Below are 26988 nucleotides of genomic sequence, written 5' to 3'. Positions count from 1 at the left end.
AAGGAAACTCTGATGCCACTTAATCCAATTAACGCAGCTGCAAGGAGTCAAAACAGTAGTTTCTTTCTGCAGCGGCAGATGCGCCACCCCACCCCCACCCCCTGCATCATATCCCCAAAACCGCACACTCTCTTCCTACATCAGACTCCTTGCTTTAAAAACAGAGCGGTCAGCTGCTGTACTTCAACAACCAAACCCAGAAATGCACATTAAGTAGGGCTGCCATACATCTGGAATTTCCAGGACAAGGCTGGGATTCGTATGTCAAAAATGGCATCTGGGCGGAATTTTTGAAAAGTGGCTAAATGTCCAGGGAAACCCGGGCATATGGCAGCCCAAATGAGAAGTGTTGTGGGGTTTGGGGGCAGGCTATTTTCCTTAAAAAATAGGTTAAAATCTTCATTTTTCTTTGGAGATTTTGCAACAACTTTGCCCCCAAAAGCTCAACCACTATTGTGGCCAGATCATCACTTTTTGAAATATGGCAACCCTAACAAAAATGGGGAAACGATAAAACAATGGAAGTTATAAGAACAACTTGGCCACAATAAGGAAATGTTGCCCATGGTTTGACTATTTTCCACCTACCCATTTCGACTCTCTGGCACCCTATCTGCATAACCTAGCCATTCTAAAATATAGACGCTCTTTTATGCTCACAAGATTGAATGTATTGCCCTCAGCTGTACTTGAGGGATGATTCCAACAGATTCCACACGAAAAATGTTTATGTCTCTGTGGAGATGGCAGTACCGAATCGGTGGCGCATGCCCTTCTGGCTTGCACTCTTTATAAAGACTTGAGGAATGAGGTTATTGTTGAAGATTCATTCCCAGTGTCTGCAGTCATGGGATTGTTGTTTATCACATGATGGTGTATGTTTTTCATTCCACAGAGTGGGAAGTGACGGAGACAGGGTGTTTGTTACTGTTACTGTGTTCTGTGAAGTGGGGCTGTTGTCCTTTGTCCTTTCTCTTTGCTGCCTGATGCTAGAGAAAGAGGGAGCCATGTTGCAGTGCTCCGTGTGTGTTTATACGTAAATAAAGTAGATTAGCCAAAATGCTCTGTTGCTGAGGTCTGTTCGCACTGCAAACAGTGCAAACTGCAAGCACTCTGCAGATCCATGAGTGTGCTGATGTTTCTTGGCATCAGTCACTATGATGTTCGGGCAGAAGAAAGGTTTTGAAGCTCCCGAACGATCGACCAGGAGGGAGGGAACATGCCAGTTGGGCATGTGTCTTTACCAAGGTCCTACTCATGTGTAGGACGCTCCTGTAACACCCCTCTTTTATTGTCCATTCCAGGTCGCCCAGCCACTGCCAGTGTCCTTTCTCTTGGCAGATCACGATGAGCAGGTAACAGCAAAGGTTGCAAGCTGGGGCAATTAGAATAAGACCCACTATTTGACTATTGATTCAAAACCCTAAGATGTATTTTATATAATTGACTTTTTATTTTTATTTTTTGTATATCATATTGTTGTTTTATTGCCATGGGCGATGGCTGATGCAAATAAAGATTCATTCATTCATTCATTCATTCATTCATTCATTCATTCATTCATTCATGGAAGTTATAATCAAAGCCCAGGGGCAAATTAGATGTGTGACCTTTCTACACACAGAGACACACACACTCCAGTTACTCCAGAGAAGCCCCATTGGTTCCAACTCGAACACACCAGGGTTGCTTTGTTGCATCATTTAAGGGTGCTTCGCCTTGGGACTTGCACTATTTCGTGGGAGGGATGCTAACATATTGTGCAACTTTAGGCTTGCCCAGTTAAAGGGCTCTGTACTGTAACAAGGAGGATTTAGCAATAATCCCAGTGTAACATTCTGATGACCAGGTAACAAGCTTACCGTCAGTGTTTTCTTGATGTACGGTGCCCCAGGGGTCAGAAGCTCCTCGTTGGTGACAGGCCTCTTTAATACTTGCATGGAGGGGAGGAAAAGAAAAGAAAAGTGACAGGTCTCACCTAAAGGTCAATTGTTCGAAAGAAAAAGAGTAACATAGCAAAGTGAATGGGGAAGTGAACCAGGAATGTTAACCAGATAGGACAGAGTTTTTTGTTTTTTTCCTGTGTGCAGGTGGTTCGCAGTGGGGGGGGTGGACACCCACACAGAGAAATGCACAACTGAGTCAAACTCAAAAACAATTCGTGGAAGTACAAACAGATCTCAGCAAGGACCATCTTCAGCCTCTCTAATGTTTTGCTTTGAAAAATCAAATGCAATGCAAAATGCTCTTGGAAGAGGAACAAAGGTGTGGCGCTTGCGGGCTTGTCTCTGCTCACTAACTGGTCAGTGTGGTGGGCTTGGCATGATAGAGAGGGCTCTCTTGTCACGTGGAGGAGCAGATAAGGAAAAACAACAAAATGGAAAAAGGGATAGGTGTGTGGGTGTTTGCTAGGGTTGCCATACATCCGGGAAAACCTGGACATGTCCTCTTTTAGGGGGCCAGCATGCCAATCCGGGCAGATTTTTACATTTTAAAGGCAATGTCTGGGTTTTTGGGGGTCCGTTGTTCTTGTTGGGTTGTTTTTTTCAGCAGCGGCAACCCTGCATGCATCTTTCCCCCGCTTGGGCTGGCAGCAGCTCTGGCTGTCTTCCTTTTTGTTGCTCAAGATATGGCAACCCTAGGTTGCACATTTAAGACCCCCCCCCCATCCGAAGAATCTTTGCTTGGAATTGAACCCTCAAATTCTTAGGATTATGTGCAATATTCTACAGTTAGGCTCTGTGGCATCACAATGACCAGGGCCGTCTTTAGCATATGCAGCACCGAGGTGCAAAGATCTGCACAGTGCCCCCCCCCAATTTAGTCCTGCTACCCAGACAGCTCCAAAGGAGAAGCAGTGAGGAGGAAGGAGCCCACGGGCTGAGGGATCGGACCAGGCGACGAGTAGCAGTCAAGGCAATCCCCAAATGTGCCTCGAGGGCAGCTTGCATTTGCATTTGCTGTTGTTGTTATTGTTGATGATTTCTTCACCCTCCTACTTATTTGCCTTTTTTTCCTTTGCTCGCCTGCCGGTGGGGGGTTGTGTGGAGCAGGCACCCCCAAACTGCGGCCCTCCAGATGTTTTGGCCTACAACTCCCATGACCCCTAGCTAACAGGACCAGTGGTCAGGGATGATGGGAACTTACCTTCCAAGTCCCGGACTACAGAATCCGGGACCGGCAGCCGTGTGACACCGGAAGTTGCGTCGACGTAACTTCCGGTGTCGTTTTGCCCTTCTATGGGCACCAAAAATGGCTGTCACCGGCTTCAAAAGTCACTTCTACGCATGTCAGGAAGTGCGTCGATGCAACTTCCGGTGTTGCTCTGCCCATCTATGGGCACCAATAGATTTTGCCATTTTTGGTGCCCATAGAAGGGCAAATCAGAGGGGAAAAATGGCCGCCGGCAGGAGAAAATAACGGAGAAAAACGGGAGACGAAGTGATACGGGGGACCACCAGGAAAAGGTAAGTAAAAATGGGGGTTTCCCGGGAAAACGGGGTACTTGGCAGCTATGGATGGGAATTGTAGTCCAAAACATCTGGAGGGCCGAAGTTTGGAGATGCCTGGTGTGGAGCATCAGCAGCCCACTGACACACACTGTGTCAGTGTAGTTCAGCCAGTGCCTCGCACACAGCAGCAGGGGGAGCTCGAGCTGGGAGGGAGCAGCCCACCAGCTAGCTAGCAAGTTAGCAAGCAAGCAGGAGGAGGAGGAGGAGGAGGAGGATCTTAGAGCTAGATCTCCAGGAAAGCAGGAGCGGCTGTAGGGAATCTCGGAGATCAAGCGCTGCCGCAGTCAGAGGGGAGCCCTCAAGGAGGATGCCGCAGTCGCCCTTACTCCCTGCCTAACTCAGGCGCTCCCTGACAGCCCTCGCCAGTGGCGGCTGCCTCCTCTCATTGCCCATGCTACCTTGCTTGCTTGCGAGTAGGAAGCGGTGGCAGCGGTGGCCTGTTGCTGTGTTGGTGTTGGCTGGCGGCAAAAGGAGGGAGGGAGAGCGCATCTGGAACCCGGGCCACCCTGCCGGCCAAGTGGGGCGCCGGCGTCAGGTGCCTGCGTTACGCCACGCCGGGGCTGTCCTGCTGGAAAGGGAAGTCTGCAAAAGGTTGCGCTGGCTGGCGCCCCCCAGAATTCGGCGCCCGGGTGCCTTGCACCCCCGGGGTAAAGATGGCCCTGACGATGACCCTCTGTGGTTTGGATCCACCTCTGTTTAGATCTCCCAATGCACCTAAAGAGTTCATTTTGTGTCTGTGTTTTAATATTTTGTTGGAAGCTGCCCAGAGTGGCTGGAGCAACCCAGTCAGATGGGTGGCATAAAAATATATTATTATTATTAGTAGTAGTAGTAGTAGTAGTATATAATAATAATAATTTATTATTTATACCCTGCCCATCTGGCTGGGCTTCCCCTGCCACTCTGGGCGGCTTCCAACAAACATTAAAATACATCAAATATACTCATATATTATTATTATTTCCTCACCAGATTTGGGGTTGCATTCCACAGCTGGCAGGAACCCCAAACTCGGGGAGAGATTGAAGTAGGGGTTGGATCCCCCAGCCAGTGAGGTGACGCTGCTCCTTCGAACCGCTGAGACGGTTTTGATTTCTTTATTAGGCTGAACTGAAAGAGACAAAGGGAAGTTGGGAGCTGGCTGAGGTTGGTGTGGCAGTGCCCCGCTGGTGCTAATAGACCAGCCTCCGCTGCTACAAACCATACTGTCCCAGACCCAGCAGCAGCAGGCTGGCCTAGGCCCCCATGACAGTACCCGGAGTGCTCCCCACAAGTGCCGCCATCACCCACAGTTACCAACCAGACAAGAAGCTGCCGCTGTTCTGCTCAGGGTTGAGCTTGCGGAGGCAGAAGGGGCTGTCGGGGCTGTCCGAAAGGGCCCTGGAGGAGTTCTCGCTGAGCAGCTCCGCAAGACGTCTCCTCCGGCGGAAATTGATGCGGAACTGATAGAGGAGGTTGCCGTCATAGAAGTGGTGCCGGCCAGCCACTGAGGAAAAAATGGAGGGTGGTGGGGAGCAGATTGAGGGCTGCGGTTCTTCCCACCCCCCAAGAATGTGAGCCAAGATAGGATTCAGCAGTCTTCCATCAGCAACCTGGGGGTTGGTGACAATTGTTCTCAGCGCTCTCTCTCACACACACGCACACACAGAGACTGCAATAGCTCCTGGTTCATGTTTGGGGACAATCTGAAGCACTTGTGTTTACATTCCGTGTTCAGGATATCCAGATGGAATGCCTGCCTCTACATCGGCATGCCCAGAAGTTTATGTTCACAGCATCTCTGTCAGGTGCCTCAACCATCTGCGGTGAGGTGTGTATGTGTAAGAGAGACATGGGCTTCTAGGTGGTGGCACCGTCATAACAGAATTTTCTCCTCACAATGGTTTGCTTGGTGCTGACTTTGTCATCTATTTGGTATAAAGAGGACCCCTAATTTCCCCAGACCATGTTTGATGCTGCTTTAATTTGCTCTTAGTTCCCAATTGTCAAAGAAATGATTCTTCAACATCAACGTCGTTGGACCGGTTGTTCGGATGCCTGATTATCATCTTCCAAAGCAACTACTCTATTCTGAATTTAAAAATGGAAAGTGTAATTCTGGTGGTCAACAAAAGAGGTTCAAAGACTCTCTCAATGCAAATCTTTAAAAAATGTAGTATAAACACCGACAACTGGGAAACACTGGCCTGCGAGCGCTCCAAATGGAGAACAGCCTTTACTAAAGGTGCCATGGACACTCAAACTCAGGACAAAAGGGAGAAACGCGCTAAGAGGAAGGCACATTTGGCAAAACCTCAGCGTGATCAGCTCCCACCCAGAAACCTATGTCCCCACCGTGGCAGGACGTGTGGATCCAGAATTGGCCTCCACAGTCACCTATGGACTCAGTGTTAAAACTGTGATCATGGAAGACAATCATACTCGGCTATGAGGGATTGCCAAAGAAGAAGTTCCTAATTGTACTTTTTAAAAAAATCAATTCTAACTTTGTGCTTTTATGTGCTTGCAAAGCTCCTTTAGAACAAAAATGTACTTTTTTTAAAAAAGAAGGCTGGAACTTAACGAAGAATGGAAAATAACACCGCTGAATGTTCCTTCTTTTTCTTAGCTACACTCTTTTGCGTGCTGCCCCTTCTCTAGTCTTTGGTTCCTGTTGGCCATGCTGTCTTCCAGTTTCTACCCAAGAGCCAGGTTAGTTCCCCTCCCCCCTTTCCCCTCCCAACTCTTCCTCATCTGACAGCTTCTGCTCTTCCAGTCTTTCCACCCAACTTCTTATTCCTTCCTTCCATCTCTCACAGCCTCCAGTCGCCACTGATACGTTCAACGTATAGGGGAGGAAGCTCAATCTGGCAACAACATCCTGCTTTGTATTCCTGATTTAGAACAAGAGGAGGCTGGAGATCATTCCCTGGGTGTATCCCACCATGTGTGCTGCTTTGGCCAAGTTAGAGAGTGCCAGCTTCTAGGCGATATGCTCTAGCCATTACACCGCACTGCTCTTCGGTGCTTCCGGCTATCCTAGGCATATCCTTTGCCCCTAACCTGCCCAGCAGGTAACAACCCAATGCCCTCCCTTTTCTGCAATCTCCTTCTTCATACCATGCTGGATAATCCCATGTTCAAGGAGGACTTGGCAAAGCTCCACAGCCTCTTTCCGGTTTGCTGCCTCTCCTTCCTGGACCAACCAGTCGATCATTTCACACGCCAGAAAAGTCCTTTGGTACTTCACCGAGTTCTCCTCTCTGACTTTCAGGATCGAGTCCTCTATGCTGATCAGCCTAGGATCAAGGAAGCAGGTGGCAAAGGAACAAGGTGAGCAGATCAACATTTGCAGCCATTGCCATTTTAACGCTTGCTAATATTGTGCAGGGTTGTTAAACATCCAAGCCATTCATTTCTCAAAGAAAAATGTGCTGGGAGTCAAGTTTATCTAAAAGCGGGAGCCGAGTCCAGAGGCACAGGAGCTCGTCACAGTTACCCAGCGATGGGTGAGGGGAAGCCACTTTGCACATGCTCAGAGGCGAGGCTGCTCGGCATTATGTCAAGCTAGATGGTTTTAAAAGAGGATTATACCAGTGGGTAGCTCAGTTGGTTACAACATGGTGCTGATAACACCAAGTTTGCAGGTTGGATCCCTGTATTGGGAAACTGCATGTCCCTGCCTTGCAGGGGGTGGGCTAGATGACCCTCAGGGTCCCTTCCAACTGTTCAATTCTATGATGCTAAGTTCTTGGAAGAAACAGCGGCTGATGGGTACTAGTCATGATGGCTATGTTCTGCCTCCATAGCTAGAGGGAACAATGCTTCTGAATACAGTTGCTGGAAGCCATAGGAGGCGAGAGCGCTCTTATGCTTGAATTCTGCTTGTGGGTTTCCTACTGGTTAAAAAAAAAAAAAAGGTAAAGGACCCCTGGACAGTTAAGCCTAGTCAAAGGTTTCTATGGGGTTTGCCGCACTCATCTCGCTTTCAGGCCGAGGGAGCCAGTGTTTGTCCACAGACAGCTTTCTGGGTCATGTGGCCAGCAGGACTAAACCGCTTCTGGCACAACGGGACACCGTGACGGAAACCAGAGCACACGGAAACACTATTTACTTTCCCGCCACAGCGGTACCTATTTATCTACTTGCACTGGCATGCTTTTGAACTGCTAGGTAGGCAGGAGCTGGGACAGAGCAACGGGAGCACACCCCGTCGTTGGGATTCGAACCACCGACCTTCCGACTGGCAAGCCCAAGAGGCTCAGCGGTTTAGACCACAGCGCCACCTGGGTTTCCTACAAGCATTTGCTTGGCCACTGTGAGAACCGGATGCTGGACTAGATGGGCCATTGGCTCCAGTGGGCCCTTCTTATGTTCTCACGTTATGTCTGTAAGAGTGCAGCCGACATAACATAAGAAGGCTACTCTTGACATTTGAAACAGATCTCCTGGCTGCCTCCTTCTTTATGTCTCATTCTGATCGCAGGGATCTGCCAAAAGCACTCTCCTGTCGGGCATTATCCATACGTCAAAAAGATTAAAGTGAAATTCAATCTCGACTCGTACGATTTATGGAATCAAGCTGCTGACAAACACTCTCCATCTCTGAAGAGGGAGGTGGCAGGAATGCTGACAGGCCTGGAAGCACAAATTCCCGACAACCGCTGGAAAATTCAGTCTCCAGCGCCCCCAGTTTGAGCCTCTTTAGCTGCAATAAGCCTGTTTTTTGTGTGCAGAAGAACTTAAATACCCCCCATAACCACAAGAGGGCGTGCTGGGCCTATGGAATAACAGCCTATTATTCTCCCAAACTGCACCGAAACAAAGCTTCTGCTCAGCTCTAGACTGTGGCTGTTTTACTGGAAGCAACCAAGCACAGACTGGGAATTTAGGTTCATGCAATTAAAGTGGATTAAAGCACTCTGCCACCTTGTCACAACAAATCCACTCTTTCCTTTTTTAAATATGTGCTCTGTGGGGTTATGGATGTGACAGGGAATTGCTCTGAACGGCATGGGATGGAGGAATAATGAATGGAATGATGTATTTGCACAAGCAAATCAGGAGAAATGCTCGTTGCAGTATAATCTCCCTGCAGGCAACTCAGAGGGAATGCTAAATAAAATCAGACATAGGGTGCATTCAGATGTGGGGGTTATCACATTAGTTTTCCTTATTACAGTGTTACCTTGGTTCTCAAACTCTGAAAACCTGGATGTAAGTGTTCCAGTTTTCGAACATTTTTCGGACGTTAAACATCCGATGTGTCTGTCGGCTATTGTTTCCAGGGCACCTGCAGCAATCAGAAGCTGTGCCATGGTTTTTGAACATTTCGGAAGTCAAATGGACTTCCAGAACAGATTAAGTTTGGCACTTTTGTTTTTGCTATTTACTTTGTGTTTTTGAGGTTTTTTTGATTAATTTGGTTTTGTGACTGTGTGGGACCCAGTTTAGCTACTGATTGATTGATTGTGTGACTGTGGAAATGGATAAAAGCCCCTCATCCAAACAATGACTAACATCAGTGCAGGTAAGGGGAAAAATAATTTTAATTTCTATCATCTACAATACTGTCTTATTTATTTTATAATACAGTACATTGATTATTGCTTTCATTTTAGGGTAAAATTCATGTTAAATTGCTGCTTTACGGGTTGTTTTTAAAAGTCTAGAACAGATTAATTCATTTTGCATCACTTTCTATGGGAAAGCGCAACTTGGTTTTGGAATACTTTGGTTTTGGAACAGATGAAGTTTGAGAACCAAGGTACCACTGTATAAAGCTAGCCACTATTATCTCAGATTCTCATGTTCCTTTTACACTGCATTACCTGCAGCATTATGGAACTGTGATATACTGCCATGCTGTGCTCATTTTTAAATGGGGGAAGAGAACTGCATGCCGAAAGCACCCGAAATGTTGCCATGCAAAATTACAGAGCAAAACGTCTGTGACTTTCTGGGCTAAGGAGTTTGCAAACGGCTTTTCTTTCGGAAGCAACGGACATGGGAAAGTGTGCTAAGCTTCTTCCGGGTTCCACTAGTTTTCCAGAAGTTGCTCTTATGTTTGCTGAACGATCATGCGAAAGTTGGAAATTATCAGGTAAGGAAACATTGTGAAAACGAAGTGCTGTCTGAAGGCAGCCACAGTCTAACCTTTGCAAGCGAATCAGGGTAAATGCCCAGCAAACAGGTAGGAAGGTGGGGACCTTTATTCAAAGAAACAAGGTAGCTCAGCAGGCTAGGCCTAGAAAGCACAGCCACTCTTCTCAGTAGAACTTGCCCCTACGAAGGTTCACAGTTGCCTAAGTCTCCTTCTCCCCTGGGTCCTTCATAAGCAATCTGAGACTCTGTCACTGAGTCGCACTTTTCATACCTCTTCTGGTTCTGAGAGACCGGGGGAGCTTGTCGCAGTGTGGAAAGCAGTCTATAGATATTGGAATTAATTGATTAAAATATTGTTATAGACTGAGGTACACTCCCCCCCCCAAAAAAAACACCCTAGAAATGAATAAATACTAGGATTTTTATTAACCGGGATATGGATTAAAGTACAAGCTGCAGAGCTGTGCCAGGCAGGGAATTCCTGGGATGGCTTACGCAAACCAGCCTGTCTGGCTTAGTGAAGAGCAAACCTGCTAAGTGGCAAAAGGTGTTGATGGGCCATGGGGGGGGGGCGGACATTTGGGCCTGGGGATTGAGATGTTACCAAGGTGATGGGGAGTATGTTTGAGGGGAGAGGGGAAAGACTTTCTGGGAGGAAGAAGCAGGATGAAGAGTGAGATGGCTGGGGAAACCCAGCCAGATGGGTGGGATATTTATAATTATCATCATCATCATCATCATCATCATCATCATTATTTCATCCATCTTTGGGGGATGCTGGCTGCAGGGCTGGCTGGAGAGATGCCTTGGGCTCCAGGGCTGCACTGCTATGGAGTACAATTATAATAATAATTTATGATTTCTACCCTGCCAATCTCTGGGCGGCTTCCAACAAAAGATTAAAAATACAAGCTCTCTTGAAAGGACTATACGCTGCAAGATCTGAGCTCCCTCCATGCAGACTGAAGGGGTAAAGGTAAAGGTAAAGGTAAAGGGACCCCTGATCATTAGGTCCAGTCATGACCGACTCTGGGGTTGCGGCGCTCACCTCACGTTATTGGCCGAGGGAGCCGGCGTACAGCTTCCAAGTCATGTGGCCAGCATGACAAAGTCGCTTCTGGCAAACCAGAGCAGCACACGGAAACGCCATTTACCTTCCCACTGTAGCGGTACCTATTTATCTACTTGCACTTTGACGTGCTTTCAAACTGCTAGGTTGGCAGGAGCTGGGACTGAACAACGGGAGCTCACCCCGTCACAGGGATTTGAACCGCCGACCTTCTGATCAGCAAGCCCTAGGCTCTGTGGTTTAACCCACAGCAAAATAGGTGAATAAACCATATTTCTTAAAGCCATAACAGTCTCTGCCGCAATTTCAATTCTCCAAAGGAGCACAGACCCTGTGTGAGGGCCCGAGATCCCACGGGGCTTTTGCCACCGCTCGCAGGCACCTGACTTTTGTAACAATATGAAAACTCTGAACAAGTGCCAGACATAGGCAGGCAGGGAAACAGTAGGGGCACCCTTGAGAGCATGAACAGCAAAGGAAGATAACAGACTGTACTGCCGGAAAGTCTTATGCCCTGTGACCTTGGACAAAGGGACTCCACGTACGTCTCATAGAGGCTCTGGCCCCTCATGAACACCTTCACATCTTTGTTGAGCGGAAAGGTCCCATCGTCCTTGCGGAAGCGATACAGCAGCTTGGCGTCCTTGTAGTCGAAATGCTCATCACACACTGAAAGGAGTTCAAGGAAAAGATCAGCAACCTCTGACATGTAATTTATGTTTTCTGCCCAAGCCTATGAAGACTAGCATCACACAGATGGGAAACAACTCAAGGTTACCATGAAACATTTCTGCTCTTCCCTTCTTTGCAAAATCAGGTTTGCCGCCAACCATCTGTAGCCAAGTATCGCCATTTCCCGTGTTAAAAGGCAGATCATATAGAATATTGCAAAGGCCAACTCCTAGGGGAAGGGAGCCCTGCAGAACTGGACCCACCAAAGAGAGATGCCCAGTGCCCTATCAGCCAAGGTGGTCAAGGTATTGGTCCTCTGGAGAAACCACATTTTACAGGTATGGACCAACTGCAGCGTGTCTAGAGGATGCTGGCCAGAATAGTGAGAGGTTTCAGAAACCAAGTCCTAGAATCATAGAGTTGGAAGGGACTCCAAGGATCATCTAGTCCAGCGTTTCTCAACTGCTGTTCCGCGGCACACTAGTGTGCCGCGAGATGCTGGCTGGTGTGCCGTGACGTGCGGCGATGAGAAGGGCGATTTGCATTGTCACAGCACTAACCCGCCGGAAAGGAAGCCGGCCGGGTCACGACGCGGAGCGAGCGCAGCTCTCAACAGCCACCACCACGGGAGGGTGGTATTAGACAAACTTAAAGAAGCTGGCTGGATGAGCTCAACCTGAAACTTGCTGAGCAAAGGATTGTGCTGGCAGAGAAATCAGCGGCTTGTGAAGCCTTATTACAGGAGATTGCAACCAACACAGCAATTGGCAAGTGTTTCTTACAGTCATAATTATATAGTCAATATAGGGCGGCACAGAGTTAAATTTTTTAACTTTTTTAATGGTGGTGTGCCTCGTGATTTTTTTCATGGAACAAGTGTGCCTTGGCCCAAAAAAGGTTGAGAAACACTGATCTAGTCCAACCCCCTGCAATGCAGGGATCTCAGCTAAAGCAGCTATGACAAATGGCCATCCAACCTCTGCTTAAAAACCTCCAATGGAGGAGAGTCCCAAGGGCTGTTCCACTGTCGGACAGCTCTCACTGTCAGAAAGCTCTTCCTGATGTTGAGCCGGAATCTCCTTTCTTGTAACTTGAAGCCATTGGTTTCAGTCCTGTCCTCCAGAGCAGGAGACAAGAAGCTTGCTCCTTCTCCCATGTGACAGCCCTTGAGATACTGGAAGATGAAATGTTTCAAGAAGCTGAGGATACTTACCCAGGAGAAGAAGAGATGGCTAAGAGGAGACCTGGAAAGCACTATCACAGAGAAGATGTAGCAGAGTTGCCCTTCATTGCTCCAGAAGGCAGGACTAGAACCACTGCATGCAAACTGCTGGAAAGGAGGTTGTTTTTTGGGGGGTGGAATGACAGGATAAAGTTTTGAATGGCAAGAGCTGTTTGATGTTGGAGCACACAGCCATGGGAGGTGATAAGCTCTCCATTGCTGGAAGTCTTTAAGCAGAGGCCGGGCCCAATTGTACAGCCTCACAAGAACCATAAATTTGTGCCTGAAAATAGCTAAAGTTCCATGCAACTTAGGTATAATGTTTGGTTCTACTTCTTCATAAAAGTATTTCCATACCTCGGTATAAAACACCATAAAACAAAAACACTATGGACCACAATGCAAATAATTATGAAAGTGATTGTTTTACTGAATGCACCTACAGTGGAACCTCGGTTTATGAACACCTCGGTTTATGAATTTTCGGTTTATGAACACCGCGGACCCATCTGGAACGGATTAATTCATTTTTCATTACTTTCAATGGGAAAGTTCGCTTCAGTTTATGAACGCTTCAGTTTATGAACAGACTTCCGGAACCAATTACACCCATGCTTCAGTTTATGAACGCTTCAGTTAAAGTACTCCGCGGACCCATCTGGAACGGATTAATCCACTTTCCATTACTTTCAATGGGAAAGTCCGCTTCAGTTTATGAACGCTTCAGTTTATGAACACCGCGGACCGTCTGGAACGGATTAATTCATTTTCCATTACTTTCAATGGGAAAGTTCGCTTCAGTTTATGAACGCTTCAGTTTATGAACAGACTTATGGAACCAATTGTGTTCATAAACCGAGGTACCACTGTATAACAAAACTAGTTACAGCTAGGTCTGGCGTAGTCGAAACAAAATAAAAAAATTCTCCCAGTAGCTCCTTAGAGACCATGCACACAAAAGCTCATACCAATGACAAACTTAGTTGGTCTCTAAGGTGCTACTGGAAGAATTTTTTTTATTTTGTTTCGACTATCACAAAACTTTAGTGTACACAGAATTGTGTGCTATTATTTCACACCTGTAATCAAATTGAGTATTTAGATTAATTCTCTTGCAGGGAGAGGGGAATGGGTGATGTGTGGCCACATTTCTACCGGGAAACAATGATTAAGATCAAGCACATTCCATAAGATGATTACTGCCCCTTACTTACAGGCAGGCTCAAAAGAAAATGACTCTGCCTGGCCAATCAAAATGACACAACTCAAGAAAAGCCCTTGTGAGCTAAGCAAAGGAAAATCAAACACAGCAAAAACGACAAGCTAGCATTGCACATTTTGCAGGGGATTATCGTGGTCTGATGACGTCACCGATAAGCGGGCCAAAAGGTTCTGTTTCTTGACAACATTCTTTTATTTAATTAAAAGACTTGGGATTCTTTTGAAACTGCCCGCAGGCTATGAAAAATTAATAGCAGCTTGCAGGGAGGGGATTCAGATTTGAATGTTAATAATTAACCCAGAACTAATTGCAACTGCATTATAGCACCACAGCTAAGTTTAATTTAATTCATGGTATGAAAGTCTTTCCCCCAGGCAGCAGATGGCAATGAGCAGAATGTTTGCCTTGCTATATAATAATTCAGGCAGAGTCAAAATCAACCTTTGGTTGATAGATTCTCCCATATCAAAGCTCTTATCTTATTGAGCCAAATGAGGGCACAACATCTTCAAACTAGCGTCAATTAGAGAACCCACGGATTTCTGTGATTTTCCATTCTGATTATGAAACCCACACATTTTCCTGTTTCTGATAGGGTTCCCAAATAGACAGTGGCCAGCCAGATGTGCAATTAAGCCAATTGCGCAGACCATGTTTACGCAGATTCAGACCTGCATTATAATGCTCGCAGCAATTTTGATGCTTTCGAACGGGCAATGTGATGGGCAATATATCCTGTTCTATAAACAGGCATGTGATACGCAGCTATGATTTGGATCTGCATTGCAGAAAACATCATATCAGCTCAGTCCTTGAATTTTGGGGTGCAGGAGATAAGCAGACGGGGCCTTAATGAAACCCACTAGCCCCATCTGTTCACCCCACTCCCCCAGATTTAGTCACTGTAGCACTGCTATAAAAACAGTAGCTAAGGGGGCAATCATGAAAGGAAAGTGGACCAGGCTCCCTTTGACCCTGCTGGAATTCAAGCAACTGGATTTGTTGCCCAACATGCAAGATAATCCACAGAAAGGAAGATTTTGCATATCTCTAGCACCAGCAATCAGCTCATATGTGTGGTGCATCGAGACATTGCACACATTCTGATCCACAAACAAGCTAAGATGCTTTGAAATGTGAGGCTTGTCAAACATACATGCCACTATAAGTCTTTCGCATTTAAGTCAGGCCCAGCTCATTAGTTTGCAGAAACTGGCTAGCTCTTGGCAACACCTCAACTCCCCACCAAGTAAATTGAGAGGACCTTTGCTAAGTCAGAGCTGCTAGGTAGACCTCAGATCTCAAGCCTTATAACCGGAATTTACAACAGCAGAAAGAAAATGTTTGTTTGTGAACTTCTTCTCTGTATCATTGACCATACCAGTTTCTGCCATGCCCATTTCCCACCATTGGAATGTGGCCCTTGGAAGGGGGGCCCCCAGGTTCCCCACCCTTGATGCAGCCTCGTGTCCTGCTTGAGGGTTTCTCAGGGGCACCTGGTTGGACATTTGTGAGAAAGAGATAAGATAATTTTTGGGTCTGAGCCAGCAGGACTCTTATGCTTTCCACTCCCAAATTATGGGTTCAACAGTGTGACGATTTTCTCACACAGGCACTACAGCGGTACCTCTAGTTATGAACTTAATTCATTCCGGAGGTCCGTTCTTAACCTGAAACTGTTCTTAACTAGAGGCGTGCTTTTGCTAATGGGGCCTCTTGCTGCCGCTGCGCTGTCGGCACACGATTTCCGTTCTCATCCTGGGGCAAAGTTCTCAACTCGAGGCAACTCTTCCAGGTTAGCGGAGTTTGTAACCTGAAGCATTTGTAACCTGAGTTACAACTGTACTTATGAAAAACACCCACAGCCGTCACATGTGCTCAGCAGCCAATCACACCTACAAAAGCGGGCCCTCCAAGTGTCCTCATTTTACAGGGACAGTCCCAGATTGACAGAAGCCTTCCCGATTCCTGATCTGATCCCGCTTTTCCTGAAGACGTCCCTATTTCCATTGGAGAACTGTTGGAAGGAATGGAGTTATGCAACCCCTGAACCGACGCAACCTTTAGAAGACATCTGAAGGCAGCCCTATATAGGGAAGATTTTTAAATGTTTAATGTTTTATTATGTTCTCATATATGTTGAAAGCCGCTCAGAGCGGCTGGGGCGACCCAGTCAGATGGGTGGGGTATAAATAATACAATTATGATGGTGATGGAATAGGATGTCCCTGTTTTCATTGGAGAAATGTTGGAGGGTATTGCTGAAGCACGTGTTGTTTTTCCCCCTATTTGTTTCTCCTCTTCCTGCCCCCACCTCCCCCCATCCAAGGTTCACTGTGCAAGTCAAAACTTGTACCAAGGCTCGCCTCAGACTTTCTGCAAAAATCACACCGGCAGCCTCGGTATATTTTGACTGCTGACAACTCCAGGCTGCAAGCAAGGCAGACACAGACTCGAGCCTTGTGTAGCCGTGCCAGAGGAACGATGCCCAGAGGGGGCTTTGCCAGATAAACCTGAAAGGGGAACATTCATCCAGCAGCGGAGTCCCCACAATGCCTCACGTGAACACCACCCTCTTCTCAATGGCAGGCTTCTTCAGGGTGGACTTTGCTGGAGAACCCAAGCCACACCCCTTCTGTCAAGAATGCCGAGCCGCTCTTGGACAAAGTTCTACCATGGAAATGAAAAAGCCTTCGTGCATTCATGCCCTGCATTCCATCCTTGGTTTATCGCTCACTCCCTTAACTGCTAGAAGACACCAGCTTGCATAGGTGCCAACTCCCTGGGCCCCCTGAGTGCCAAGCACCCACAAAATCATAGAATCAAAGAGTTGGAAGAGACCACAAGGGCCACCCAGTCCAACCCCCTGCCAAGCAGGAGGGGCCAGGCATCCACAAATTTTGGTGCCAGGAGTGCCAACTTGGCTCCGCGACTGTGGGTGCCCTGCAGTGTGCATGGCCCTGGCACAGAAATTTGTGGGTGCCCGGCCCCTTCATGGGGAAATTTGTGGGTGCTCGGGCACCCATGGAGTTGGCACCTAGGGCAAGGGCCATGCATGCTGCATGGCACCCACGGTTGTGGGGCCAAGCTGGCATTCCTGCCAGCTTGCTACAGTACGCAGAAGTAGATCATCAGCTTATACTGCTGCTGCATCTCTCTCTCTCTCTCTCTCTCTCTCTCTCTCTCTCTCTCTCTCTCTTTTATATTGCTTCATAGCAATAATGAGCAAAGCAATTAAGACGGAGCCCTTAGGAGCTGAAGGTTAGGTTACTCTTTCTGCTGGAAATTGTATTGTACACAGCAGCCCTTGAATTTAAAGCTTTGAATACTCTGGAACCCCAGCTAATGCATGCTCCAGCATTCCTCTGTAACCATCTATTGCACTTTGCTTATCAGGGGCTAGTCACTAGTCAATGTGCTATTCTTTGCGACAATGCACCTGTTATGAGAATCCATGTGGCAGCGTGCTTAGATTGCTGTTGTGGTATAAACACTGACAACTGGGAAACACTGGCCTGAGAGCGCTCCAATTGGAGAACAGCCTTTACCAAAGGTGTCATGGGCTTTGAAGATACTCAAACTCAGGACAAAAGGGAGAAACATGCTAAGAGGAAGGCACGCTTGGCAAACCCTCACCGTGATCAACTCCTGCCCAGAAACCTATGTCCCCATTGTGGAAGGACGTGGGGATCCAGAACTGGCCTCCACAGTCATTTACAGATTCACTGTTAAGACCGTGTTTATGGAAGAGAATCTTACTCGGCTACGAGAGGAGGAGGAGGAGGAGGAGGAGGAGGAGGAGGAGGAGGAGGAGGAGGAGGAGGAGGAGGATATTGCTGTACTTAGGGCCAGTGGGGGAGAGCTAGTCTGATCCCTACTCATAGAGTTTTCTGAGTTACCATGGATAAGTGTGTACTAGCACTCAACCAACCATTTTACAGAGAGTCATTGTGATGATGGGCATATCTAGCTCATAGTCCAAGTAGATCCACTGAAATCAGTCACGATGACTAACTTGACTATACCACTTTCAATGGGTCTGCTCCAAGTATGAAGTCAGCGAGATACTTCCCCATGAGAGGAAGTGGGAGAGCTGTGGAGGCCACCATCATCTTATTGGGGGAAGATAATTGCTGAGATGTTGAATCCTCCTCCAAAATGTGGGTGCTCAAAGACCCTCCATCCTGGAAGCCATCAAAGCAGAATCAGTGAAGGAAAGGCTCTCTTGAAGCAATAATCTGTGATCCAAAGGCCAAACCTCTTGTGGTCCAAACAATTAGAAAGCCACCGTTCTTCCACTTAAACAGTGGCTTTCTAATTGTTTGGAACAAAGAGGCTTTTGGATCACAAATTATTGGTTGTAGAGAGCCTTTCAGTGGCAGGTTCCCAAATGGACTTAAACTTTGTTTAAAGAGTTAACTTGGGCCAGGAATATTAATTCATTTCCACAAGGTCTCTGATCCTCGGGTGCAGCTGTTTCAAGGCACCAAATTGAAGTATGCACATACACTTGAGAAGAGAGTCCTCAAGAGGATTCAGAACGGAGAGGTGCACAAACCGTGATGGATAATATAATGGTCCATGAGCTTCTGCATCAGCCGGATGCCTGTTTCTCGGTCTGGTGCTTCTTTGTGGTCAATCAACCAATCGGTGAGCTCCTTGGCCACAAAGCAATTGGGGTAGGTGCGAAGGTGATAGCGCCTGTCCTTAATAAGCTTGCCATCGTGGAGCCGAAGCCTGGAAGGGAAACAGAAAACAGGTCAAGAGCTGGATAGGGAGAAACGAAAGCTTCTTCGCTTAGTCAGGAATAATCAGATGCGCAAATATAAGATGGGGACACCTGGCTCGACAGCAGGACATATGGGAAGGATCTAGGAGTCTTAGTAGACCACAAACTTAACATGAGTCAACAGTGTGATGCAACAGCAAACAAAAGCCAATGCTATTCTAGGCTGCATCAACAGAAGTATAGTGTCCACATGAAGGGAAGTAATAATGCCACTCTATTCTGCCTTGGTCAGACAACACCAGGAATACTGTGCCCAGTTTGGGGCATCACAATTTAAGAATATTGACAAGCTGGAACATGTGCAGAGGAGGGCAACCGAGGTGATCAAAGATCTGGAAAGCAAGCCTTATGAAGAACAGTTGAGGGAATTGGGTTTAGCCTGGAGAAGACAGATGTGTGATAGCCACCTTCAGATATCTAAGGGGCTGTCTGTCACAGGGAAGAGGGAGCAAGCTTGTTCTCTGCTGAGCCAGAGGGTAGGACTCAAATCAATGGATCCCAATTGCAAGAAAGATGATTCTGACTAAACATTAGGAAGAATTTTCTGGTGGTAGGAGCTGTTTGATGGTGGACTGGACTACTTCAGAAGGTGGTGGGCTCTCCTTCATTGGAGAGTTTTTAAACGGAGTTGGGATGGTGTCAGGCTTCGGGGAATGGGCTTCCTCCTCCCTTTGGCAGTAGATAAGGAGAGCAGAGACATCACCTTGCCGACAAAGGTCCGTATAGTTAAAGCTATGGTTTTCCCAGTAGTGATGTATGGAAGTGAGAGCTGGACCATAAAGAAGGCTGATCGCCGAAGAATTGATGCTTTTGAATTATGGTGCTGGAGGAGACTCTTGAGAGTCCCATGGACTGCTAGAAGATCAAACCTATCCATTCTTAAGGAAATCAGCCCTGAGTGCTCCCTGGAAGGACAGATCGTGAAGCTGAGGCTCCAATACTTTGGCCACCTCATGAGAAGAGAAGAATCCTTGGAAAAGACCCTGATGTTGGGAAAGATTGAGGGCACTAGGAGAAGGGGACGTCAGAGGACAAGATGGTTGGACAGTGTTCTCGAGGCTACGAACATGGGTTTGACCAGACTGCGGGAGGCAGTGCAGGACAGGAGAGCCTGGCGTGCTGTGGTACATGGGGTCACGAAGAGTCGGACACGACTAAACGACTAAACAACAACAACAAGGAGAACAAAGAGAAAGGAGTCTTCCTACCAGTTAGAACTGTAATGATCACAGCGAGAGAACAAAGAATCCATTCCCTAGGAATGAAGGTGCTCCCAATTAAGGGTTTCACCCGCTTCCCCCCTAGTCACCCACGTCAATACCACATCTTGCAACCTGATCTTGTAGCCACTGCACATTCTGTGCTGTCACCTTATCTGCTCTTCTTGACCTTGGGCTGAGTGGATGAATACTTTCCAGAGACAGTGAGTCCGTTAACACTCTCTCTCTCTCTCTCTCTCTCTCTCTCTCTCTCTCTCTCTCTCTCTCTCCCAGTTCTCCTCCTCCTAGCTGTTCCCCACCCAGTACTTCCCAGCCTTCTGAAACATGTCCCTATGTAAACCACTGTTCCAAATCTATACTGTCCTCCTGCTCCTGGGAAGATTCAGGAGGAGGCTCCCACCATTCCTCCTCAGTACAGCCCTCCTCAGCACAGTCCCTGACAGATGGCGACCTGTCTTGGATTCTTTAACTGTGATTACTTCATTGCAGGGGGTTGGACTAGATGACCCTCGGGGACCCTTCCAACTCTACAATGCCAGGATTCTACGGTGTTGGAACATGACGTTTCTGCACTTGAAATCTGAGCGGCAATGTCCTTTTGCTGCTGCTTTGTTAACCCTGGTGGAAACACGTCTGACTGGTCTTTGTTATGATGCCCTCTCTGGGACTCAATTAGTTCTGGCAATCACTAGTGTTGACAGAGGCTTCATATCAAGGTCAACTGTGCTGAAAAAATGAAAAAAACTATTTTGGCGGTTTCCAAAAGCCGCTCCCCTCCTCCTGACACTTTTCTTGACATTCACCACCGCACTAAACGTTCCTCCCTGACTTGCTCCACTTGCTCAAGGCCTACCCAGCTCTCACTGCCATTTATTTACTGAGTTTATTTAGAACACTGACAGATTGCTTTACCAGTAAATGTTCTCAGACTGATGTACAAAGGCAACAGGAGGAAGACATCACAAGGAAATCAAATGCTCACAATTATGGGGCGGTTTTTAAAAAACAGTCGTAAGCCAAGCAGAACCTCAAAGCAGCTCAGAAGACTGAACCACAGAAGAACAGGTTTTAACTCTCCCTTCCAAGGATAATGAGAAAGGGGTCACACATCTCCCCATGGAAGGCATTTCCAAAGTTCTGGGGGTGGAACTGAAAGCTCATGCTCCTTATAGTGGCCAACCTCTGCTACAAATTACAAGGAAGGAGATCCCGACTAAACGTTAGGAAGAAGAACCATTTGTCAGTGGAATAGGCTACGACAGAAAATGGCAGAATTGCCTTAATTGAAGGTTTTTAAACACAGGTTGATTGCAATCTGTTATGGATGCTTTAGTTGAGAGTCCTGTGTTGCAGGGGGTTGGACTAGATGATCCTCGGGTTCCCTTCCAACTATACAGTTCTATGATTCTATGATTCAGTGGCTGCTCCCCATCTCAAAATAAAATAAAATCCTTAGAATCATAGAATCATAGAGTTGGAAGAGACCACAAGGGCCATCCAGTCCAACCCCCTGCCGAGCAGGAAACACCATCAAAGCATTCTTGTAACCCAGATCTGTTCCAAGCCTTAAACTCTTCATTTTCCCTCATGAGGAGTTTTTGAAAACTTGCCACACTTATGTGACATTTTGAGTTGTTCTCCACTGCCTAGCTGTGGATTTTGCAGGTTTTTTTCCTTTTCTTTTTACACATTGCTCATTTTGCTTTATTGAAGCCATCTAAAGTTGCCAACGCCTTCTTTGCCCCGCTGCAATTTCCAGGTTTGACGCACGGCCTCAACCTCAAAAGCACCTCTAAATACACCAGAGCCAAATTTACCTCTCTCTGCATGTGTTTATGAAGCCATGACCATGGGGAAGGGGACAGAGAAGTGGAATCTATTAGATATGTCTCGCAGAGCCTCTCAAAACCCCGGAACCTAGATTAAAATAGCGTAGGCAATGGTGTAACGTTGTCAAGGTCACGAGGAGAACAGAACTACCCTCGACAATCTTATTCACAGGCAAAGTCTCAGCGCATTAAACAAATATCACAAGATATCCGATACCAGAAAAACAGCCCGCAGTGCTCTTTCAAATATTGTTTTTGTTTGAACAAAGGAAGGCTGTGCACCCAGCAAAACACCGCAGTGCTTTCAGAGCAAAGTGTGAAGACAACTTATTCCTGACAACTCTCTGGGCCATCACTCCATTTCCAGGCCTCATGTTGATGGTTCACTGTCTGTGTGAGCACACATGCTTGCACATTTGCACATAGGCCCCATCTGCACTCCATACCAGTATTTAAAGCAGTATCATACCATTTCTTGGGAGAAAAGCGATGACAAACCTAGACAGCGTCTTAAAAAGCAAGGTCCGTACAGTTAAAGCTATGGTTTTCCCAGTGGTGATGTATGAAAGTGAGAGCTGGACCAGGGCCATCTTAAGCATATCTGGCGCCGTGGTGCAAAGCTCCCTCCGATGCCCCGTTTCCCAGAGTTTTTTAGGGAGAACGGTGCTGCCAGCGGGGCTGGAGGGCAGCTCCTCCGGCGGGGAAGAGACGGAGGCTGGATGCGGCATCTCCCAGCTCAGCTGGCCGCTTCGTGGCCACGGCAGACGGAGGCTCCGGGTGCGGTGCTGCTTCTGCGCGGCATGGTGGAGGCAGGCAAGGGCGGCAAACTGAGGCCAGGAGGCACAGCGTCCAGCCTCTGCCTCTTCCCTGGTGTCCTCCAGAACTTGGCACCCTGGTAACCCGTGCCACTAGCCTCTATGGGTAAGACACCCCTCTATGGGTAAGAAGCTGGACCATAAAGAAGGCTGATCGCCTAAGAATTGAAGGATATTGAGATTTTATTGGGGGCGGCAGGAAAGCTCTGCCCCACATCATTGATCACATGACGGGGCACACATATGCTCTTTGAATGGCAATTCCTATCAACTTTGCGAAGGCCCAGAACCCTTGAATATCATACTGGAAGCCCCTAGGAGTCTAATCCTATGATTCCCATCACAGAGCCACAATTCCCACAGTTCCCTGGGAAGAGGGATTGATTGCTAAACCATGTACAGTATCAGTTATCCCTCTCCAACATCAGAGAGGCTGATCTGAGTGGCTTCTCAGTCAGTAGAGCCTGAGACTTTTAATCTCAGGGTTGTTGGGCAAAAGATTCTGGCATTGCAAGGGATTGGACTAGATGACCCTCAGGATCCCTTCCAACTCTACAATTCCATGATCCTATGATCACACATACCCCTGCCACAACAGAAATCTGATGCCACGGCCAAGGCAAAGTTGATAACTAACTGTTGATGTTCTCTGCTAGCCTTCATATGAGTGTTTAACCTTAATCATGTGATTAAGGTATTCAACTGAAAATCTCCATTTTGAAAGGGAGTTGCCTTGGGGTTTTTTTGTTCCCAGGCAGTCAGAGAAATATGTGATAATGATGCCTCTCCAGGAGTGCAAGGCCTTAGGCTGGATGCAGGCTAATGCAAGCTATGAGAGAGACTGAGTTTTGCTGTGATGGTAATTACGTTAAATATTTAAAAAGAAGAACCTATGCTTGAATATGCATATGCTTTATACAGTTATTTGAATGTATCGTTGATTGTTTTTGTATCTGTGTTGAAGTAGTTCTGGTTAGTAAAACTTCAAATCAAATTTATGGGTGAAATTTATGGGTCCAAAAGGAATCAGCTTTTATGAATCCAATTGCTTCAAGCTGTGCAATACTAATATCTGAAATAGGTCTTTGGGTTGTGAAGTTTCTACCAACCAGTTTCATTGCCATTTTTATTAGCTTTATTGTAGCTTTGCATCTTTGTGTTGTACAGTGCCTTGGCGTATTTTCATGAAACTGCAGGTTTATTTAAATACTGTAAATAAAACAAAAGCCCAAGTGAAAGCAATATGCACATGTCTTTTTTCTGCACATCCAGGACTTGGGAAACCCATGCCAACTGGAGGCTCTCTGGTTGCATAGACTAGAGATGCTGGCAAGTTTTTCCCAAGCAAGGCTCAGATAAGAACTGCAGGAGCAAAAACATTTTTTTAGAAAAAAATGCATAAAACCTATACACCGCTTGACTGTAAAAAAACAACCACAAAGCAGTTTGCAAAATTATTGTTATTATTTATTAAATCTATATACCACCCTTCATCCAAAGATCTCAGAGCAGATCACGGCATAAAAATGCAAAATAAAAATACATAATAAAAACAAGAGCAAAAACTAAACAATACCTCCCCCACACAACCCCCCCTCCCCCATTTAAAAGGGCATAGAATCAGTCAAAGAACTGGTTGAAGAGGAGCATTTTCACCTGCTCCCTAAAGATGTATAACAACAACAACAATTTATATGAAGTATTGAAAGCGGCCTTGCATTTGACTGCCCGGACAGCATCAACAGCACAAATCAGCATGAATATGTAATAAAATAGTAGGTCTGGAGGGGCCCAAAATTACAAATAGCCTTCTTTCATTTCCTTCCCTCGTTCCTCCTTAACTACTTAAAAAGAAAAAAAACATCAAGCTGAAAGCACAGTCTGCAGGATTTTATTTTGCGTGCAGCACTTAGGTTTCCAGTGGCTCTGTAAACAGTAAATATCATTATTCACCAGAAGAGAGTCTATTCCTATATTTGCTTCCCAATAAAAGCACATGGAATGCGACCTTTCCCAATTCTTTCCCTGCCAACAGCTGGCTTGGGCCAAACCTGGTAAAGATGAGTTTTACATGGGCTGCTTTCGACCCCAACCCAGCACACTCCCTCCCGCCACCTGCCGCAAAATTATAGACCAGGACAATCTTCGTCCGTTCTACGGCAGCAGGGGGTCATCACGGCCTGCGTTCACCTTGCCTGCACCTACAAACACCCTCCTCAGGCAGTGGAGCCGACGTCCTGAAATGCCCTCTATGGTTCAGAAAACCCACAAGCATTCTTCACCCTTGACAGCTTCTGGAATTCCGGCCATGATTTCTGTTTGAGGGACCTGGTTTGTGGAACGTTTTTCAGTTGGCAAGGGTTGCCGTCCATCGGGGCCTGCTCAAAAGAGGCCTTTGCAAAACAATTCTGGCATAAAAGTAGGACTGCCATACGTCTGGATTTTCCCGGACACCACTGGGATTTCAAAGGTGTAGTTGACATCCGGAGGGAATTTCCGAAAGGTGGAGCTTTGTCCTGGATCTTAGTGAAATGAATCGAAGAATTGCGGGGGGTTGGGCGGGAAGCTCAACAACTTTTGTGGTGTCCTGGTTTTTACTTTTTGAATTAAATAAATTACCGGGTTCCTGGGCCTTATGAGTGTAGTATTGTATTTTTGTATTTTATTTTGACAAAGTAATAATCATAAATAAATAAGAATAAAAATGTGCACCCCACCACAGAGAACATTCCATAGGAACTATCCAAGCTCCCAAAATTTCAACACCTCTTGCAATGGTTTGACCAGCGTTGCATTTATAAACCAGCAGATAGTGCCTGTAAAAGTGCTATTAGGAAGGGGAAAAACTTCTTTTCTACACTCTGCACTTAAACCTCTCCTCTTGCTCTCCTTTCCCCTAAACTAAATAACTCCCAATTTTGCCACCTTTCTTATCAATCCCCTTTTCTGAGTCTGTTCCCTTTCTTCAATACGCTTTCTATGGTGATGCTGTCAAAAAAAAAAAAAAAACCTACGTATTCCAAGGGCAGTTGCACCAAATGTTACTCTAATGGAAGTCTGATTTTCAGCTCCTTTCCTAATTATCCCTAGCATGCAATGCACATTTTTCACAGCTGCTGCACAGCGGGTCAACATCTTCATCATCATCAAGTTTGTTGCTGTTGCTGGTATCTGCCTTGTCTCGAGAGACAATGGAGTGTGCCTCCAGGGGTGAGGTCAAACTGCTGTGTTAGCAGTAGCAAAGTGACCTTCCATGGTGTGCAAGCCTGGGCAGGATGTCTGGAGGTCCTGGGGTGCCCAGACGACAAGACCCTCCCTCTCGGCCTCACTGCTGTGGTCCAAAGGAAAGCAGAGCAAGACGTTTGGCACCAGCTTGGCTGCAGGAGTCGCCGGAAGGAGGCATATACAAGACGCAATCCAACCATCTTAGAGACTCCGCTCAGGATTTGTTTAGAGTTTGCTCCTTATCCTAACCCTCTGTCAAAGATATCCCACAAGGCAGCGGAGGGTTAGGGCCAGAGTTTTCCTCCTCCTTAGATGGGCTACCTTACCAGGCTGATGGAGGAAAGGGCTTGAACCAATGGCTTTAAGTTACAAGATTCCGACTAAACATTAGGAAGCACTTTCTGACGGCAAGAGCTGTTTGATAGCAGCATGGTCTCCTTCAGAAGGTGGTGGACTCCACTGGAGGTTTTGAAGCAGAGGTTGGATGGCCATCTCTCAGGGGTTCTTTAGCCGTCATTCCTGCATTGCAGGTAGGTGGCCTAGATGACCCTCCGATTCTTACAATTCTATGATGGCGATGATAATAATAGATCAGGGACCATTTGGTCAGTGTAACCCTCCGTTTGCAAGTGTGACTTCCATTTGCACAAAGGAGAAAAGAAATAAAACAACAGAGGGACCTTAAGCCTGGGATCTGGCTCTCTTTGGCTGGCTTGCAACCGAGTATTGGAAAGTGACAGCCAGCTACTTCCAAAAGGAAAAAAAGAGAAGAACATACCTTAGTTGCTCCCCTGCGATCATGACCTCAGCTCTGTGATGCTTCTCCGTTGCTTTTTGCTTCAGGATGCTGCCGAGGTTTTCCATCCCGTCCGGTCCTTGAAAGCTGTTTGGGGAAGCCGGGTGGGAGGAGGACAGCTCCATCTCGCAGGCTCCTTGGCAGCTAGGGCTGGCTTCCCGCTGCCAGTGGCTGCTTCTCTGCCTTTCTGTTTACAGTGGAGCTTCCTGCCAGAGTCATCTTGTTAGCACTTCATTTGGAAGAGCCAGTTCAGGCTGCTTGAAGTTTCCTGGGAAAGCAGAGAGAGAGAGAGAGAGAGAGAGAGAGAGGCGGGACCATACTGAAGGAGGTTGAAGGAGGCCTGCCCTCTACTTTCCCCGCAGCTGCTGCTCCGCCTTAAGCTGGAAACAGGTAGGTACACAGGAAGTGAGGCACAGATTCCCCCCCTGGAGAAGAAGGGCAAGGTCTTAAGAGAAGCCCCGCACCAAAGGGTCCATCAGCCTGCTTGATGCTGCTGGGAAGTCCTACAAGCAGTGCATGGAACACAACAGACC

At 46.9% G+C, this 26988-nt stretch overlaps 1 protein-coding gene across 1 annotated transcript in view; it reads right to left on the bottom strand.

Annotated features, from left to right (window-relative positions):
- LOC118089417 (DEP domain-containing mTOR-interacting protein) overlaps positions 1–26730 on the bottom strand; it is a 29871-nt gene extending 3141 nt beyond the window's left edge. The window contains exons 1-7 of the mRNA XM_060277523.2: positions 26438–26730; positions 18340–18518; positions 11211–11334; positions 6612–6790; positions 4813–4998; positions 4482–4622; positions 1863–1933 (exon numbers count right to left, since the gene is read on the bottom strand). Coding sequence (XP_060133506.2) covers positions 1863–1933; positions 4482–4622; positions 4813–4998; positions 6612–6790; positions 11211–11334; positions 18340–18518; positions 26438–26580 — 1023 coding nt within the window. The 5' untranslated portion in view covers positions 26581–26730. The remainder of the gene's footprint in view (positions 1–1862; positions 1934–4481; positions 4623–4812; positions 4999–6611; positions 6791–11210; positions 11335–18339; positions 18519–26437) is intronic.
- Between the last annotated feature and the right edge of the window lie 258 nt (positions 26731–26988).

This window comes from Zootoca vivipara, chromosome 7 (assembly GCF_965207765.1).
Source record: "Zootoca vivipara chromosome 7, rZooViv2.hap1.1, whole genome shotgun sequence".
NCBI lineage: Eukaryota > Metazoa > Chordata > Lepidosauria > Squamata > Lacertidae > Zootoca > Zootoca vivipara.
The sequence above is the reverse complement of the archived record's forward strand: the minus strand, read 5'-3'. Positions and strand labels throughout refer to the sequence as shown.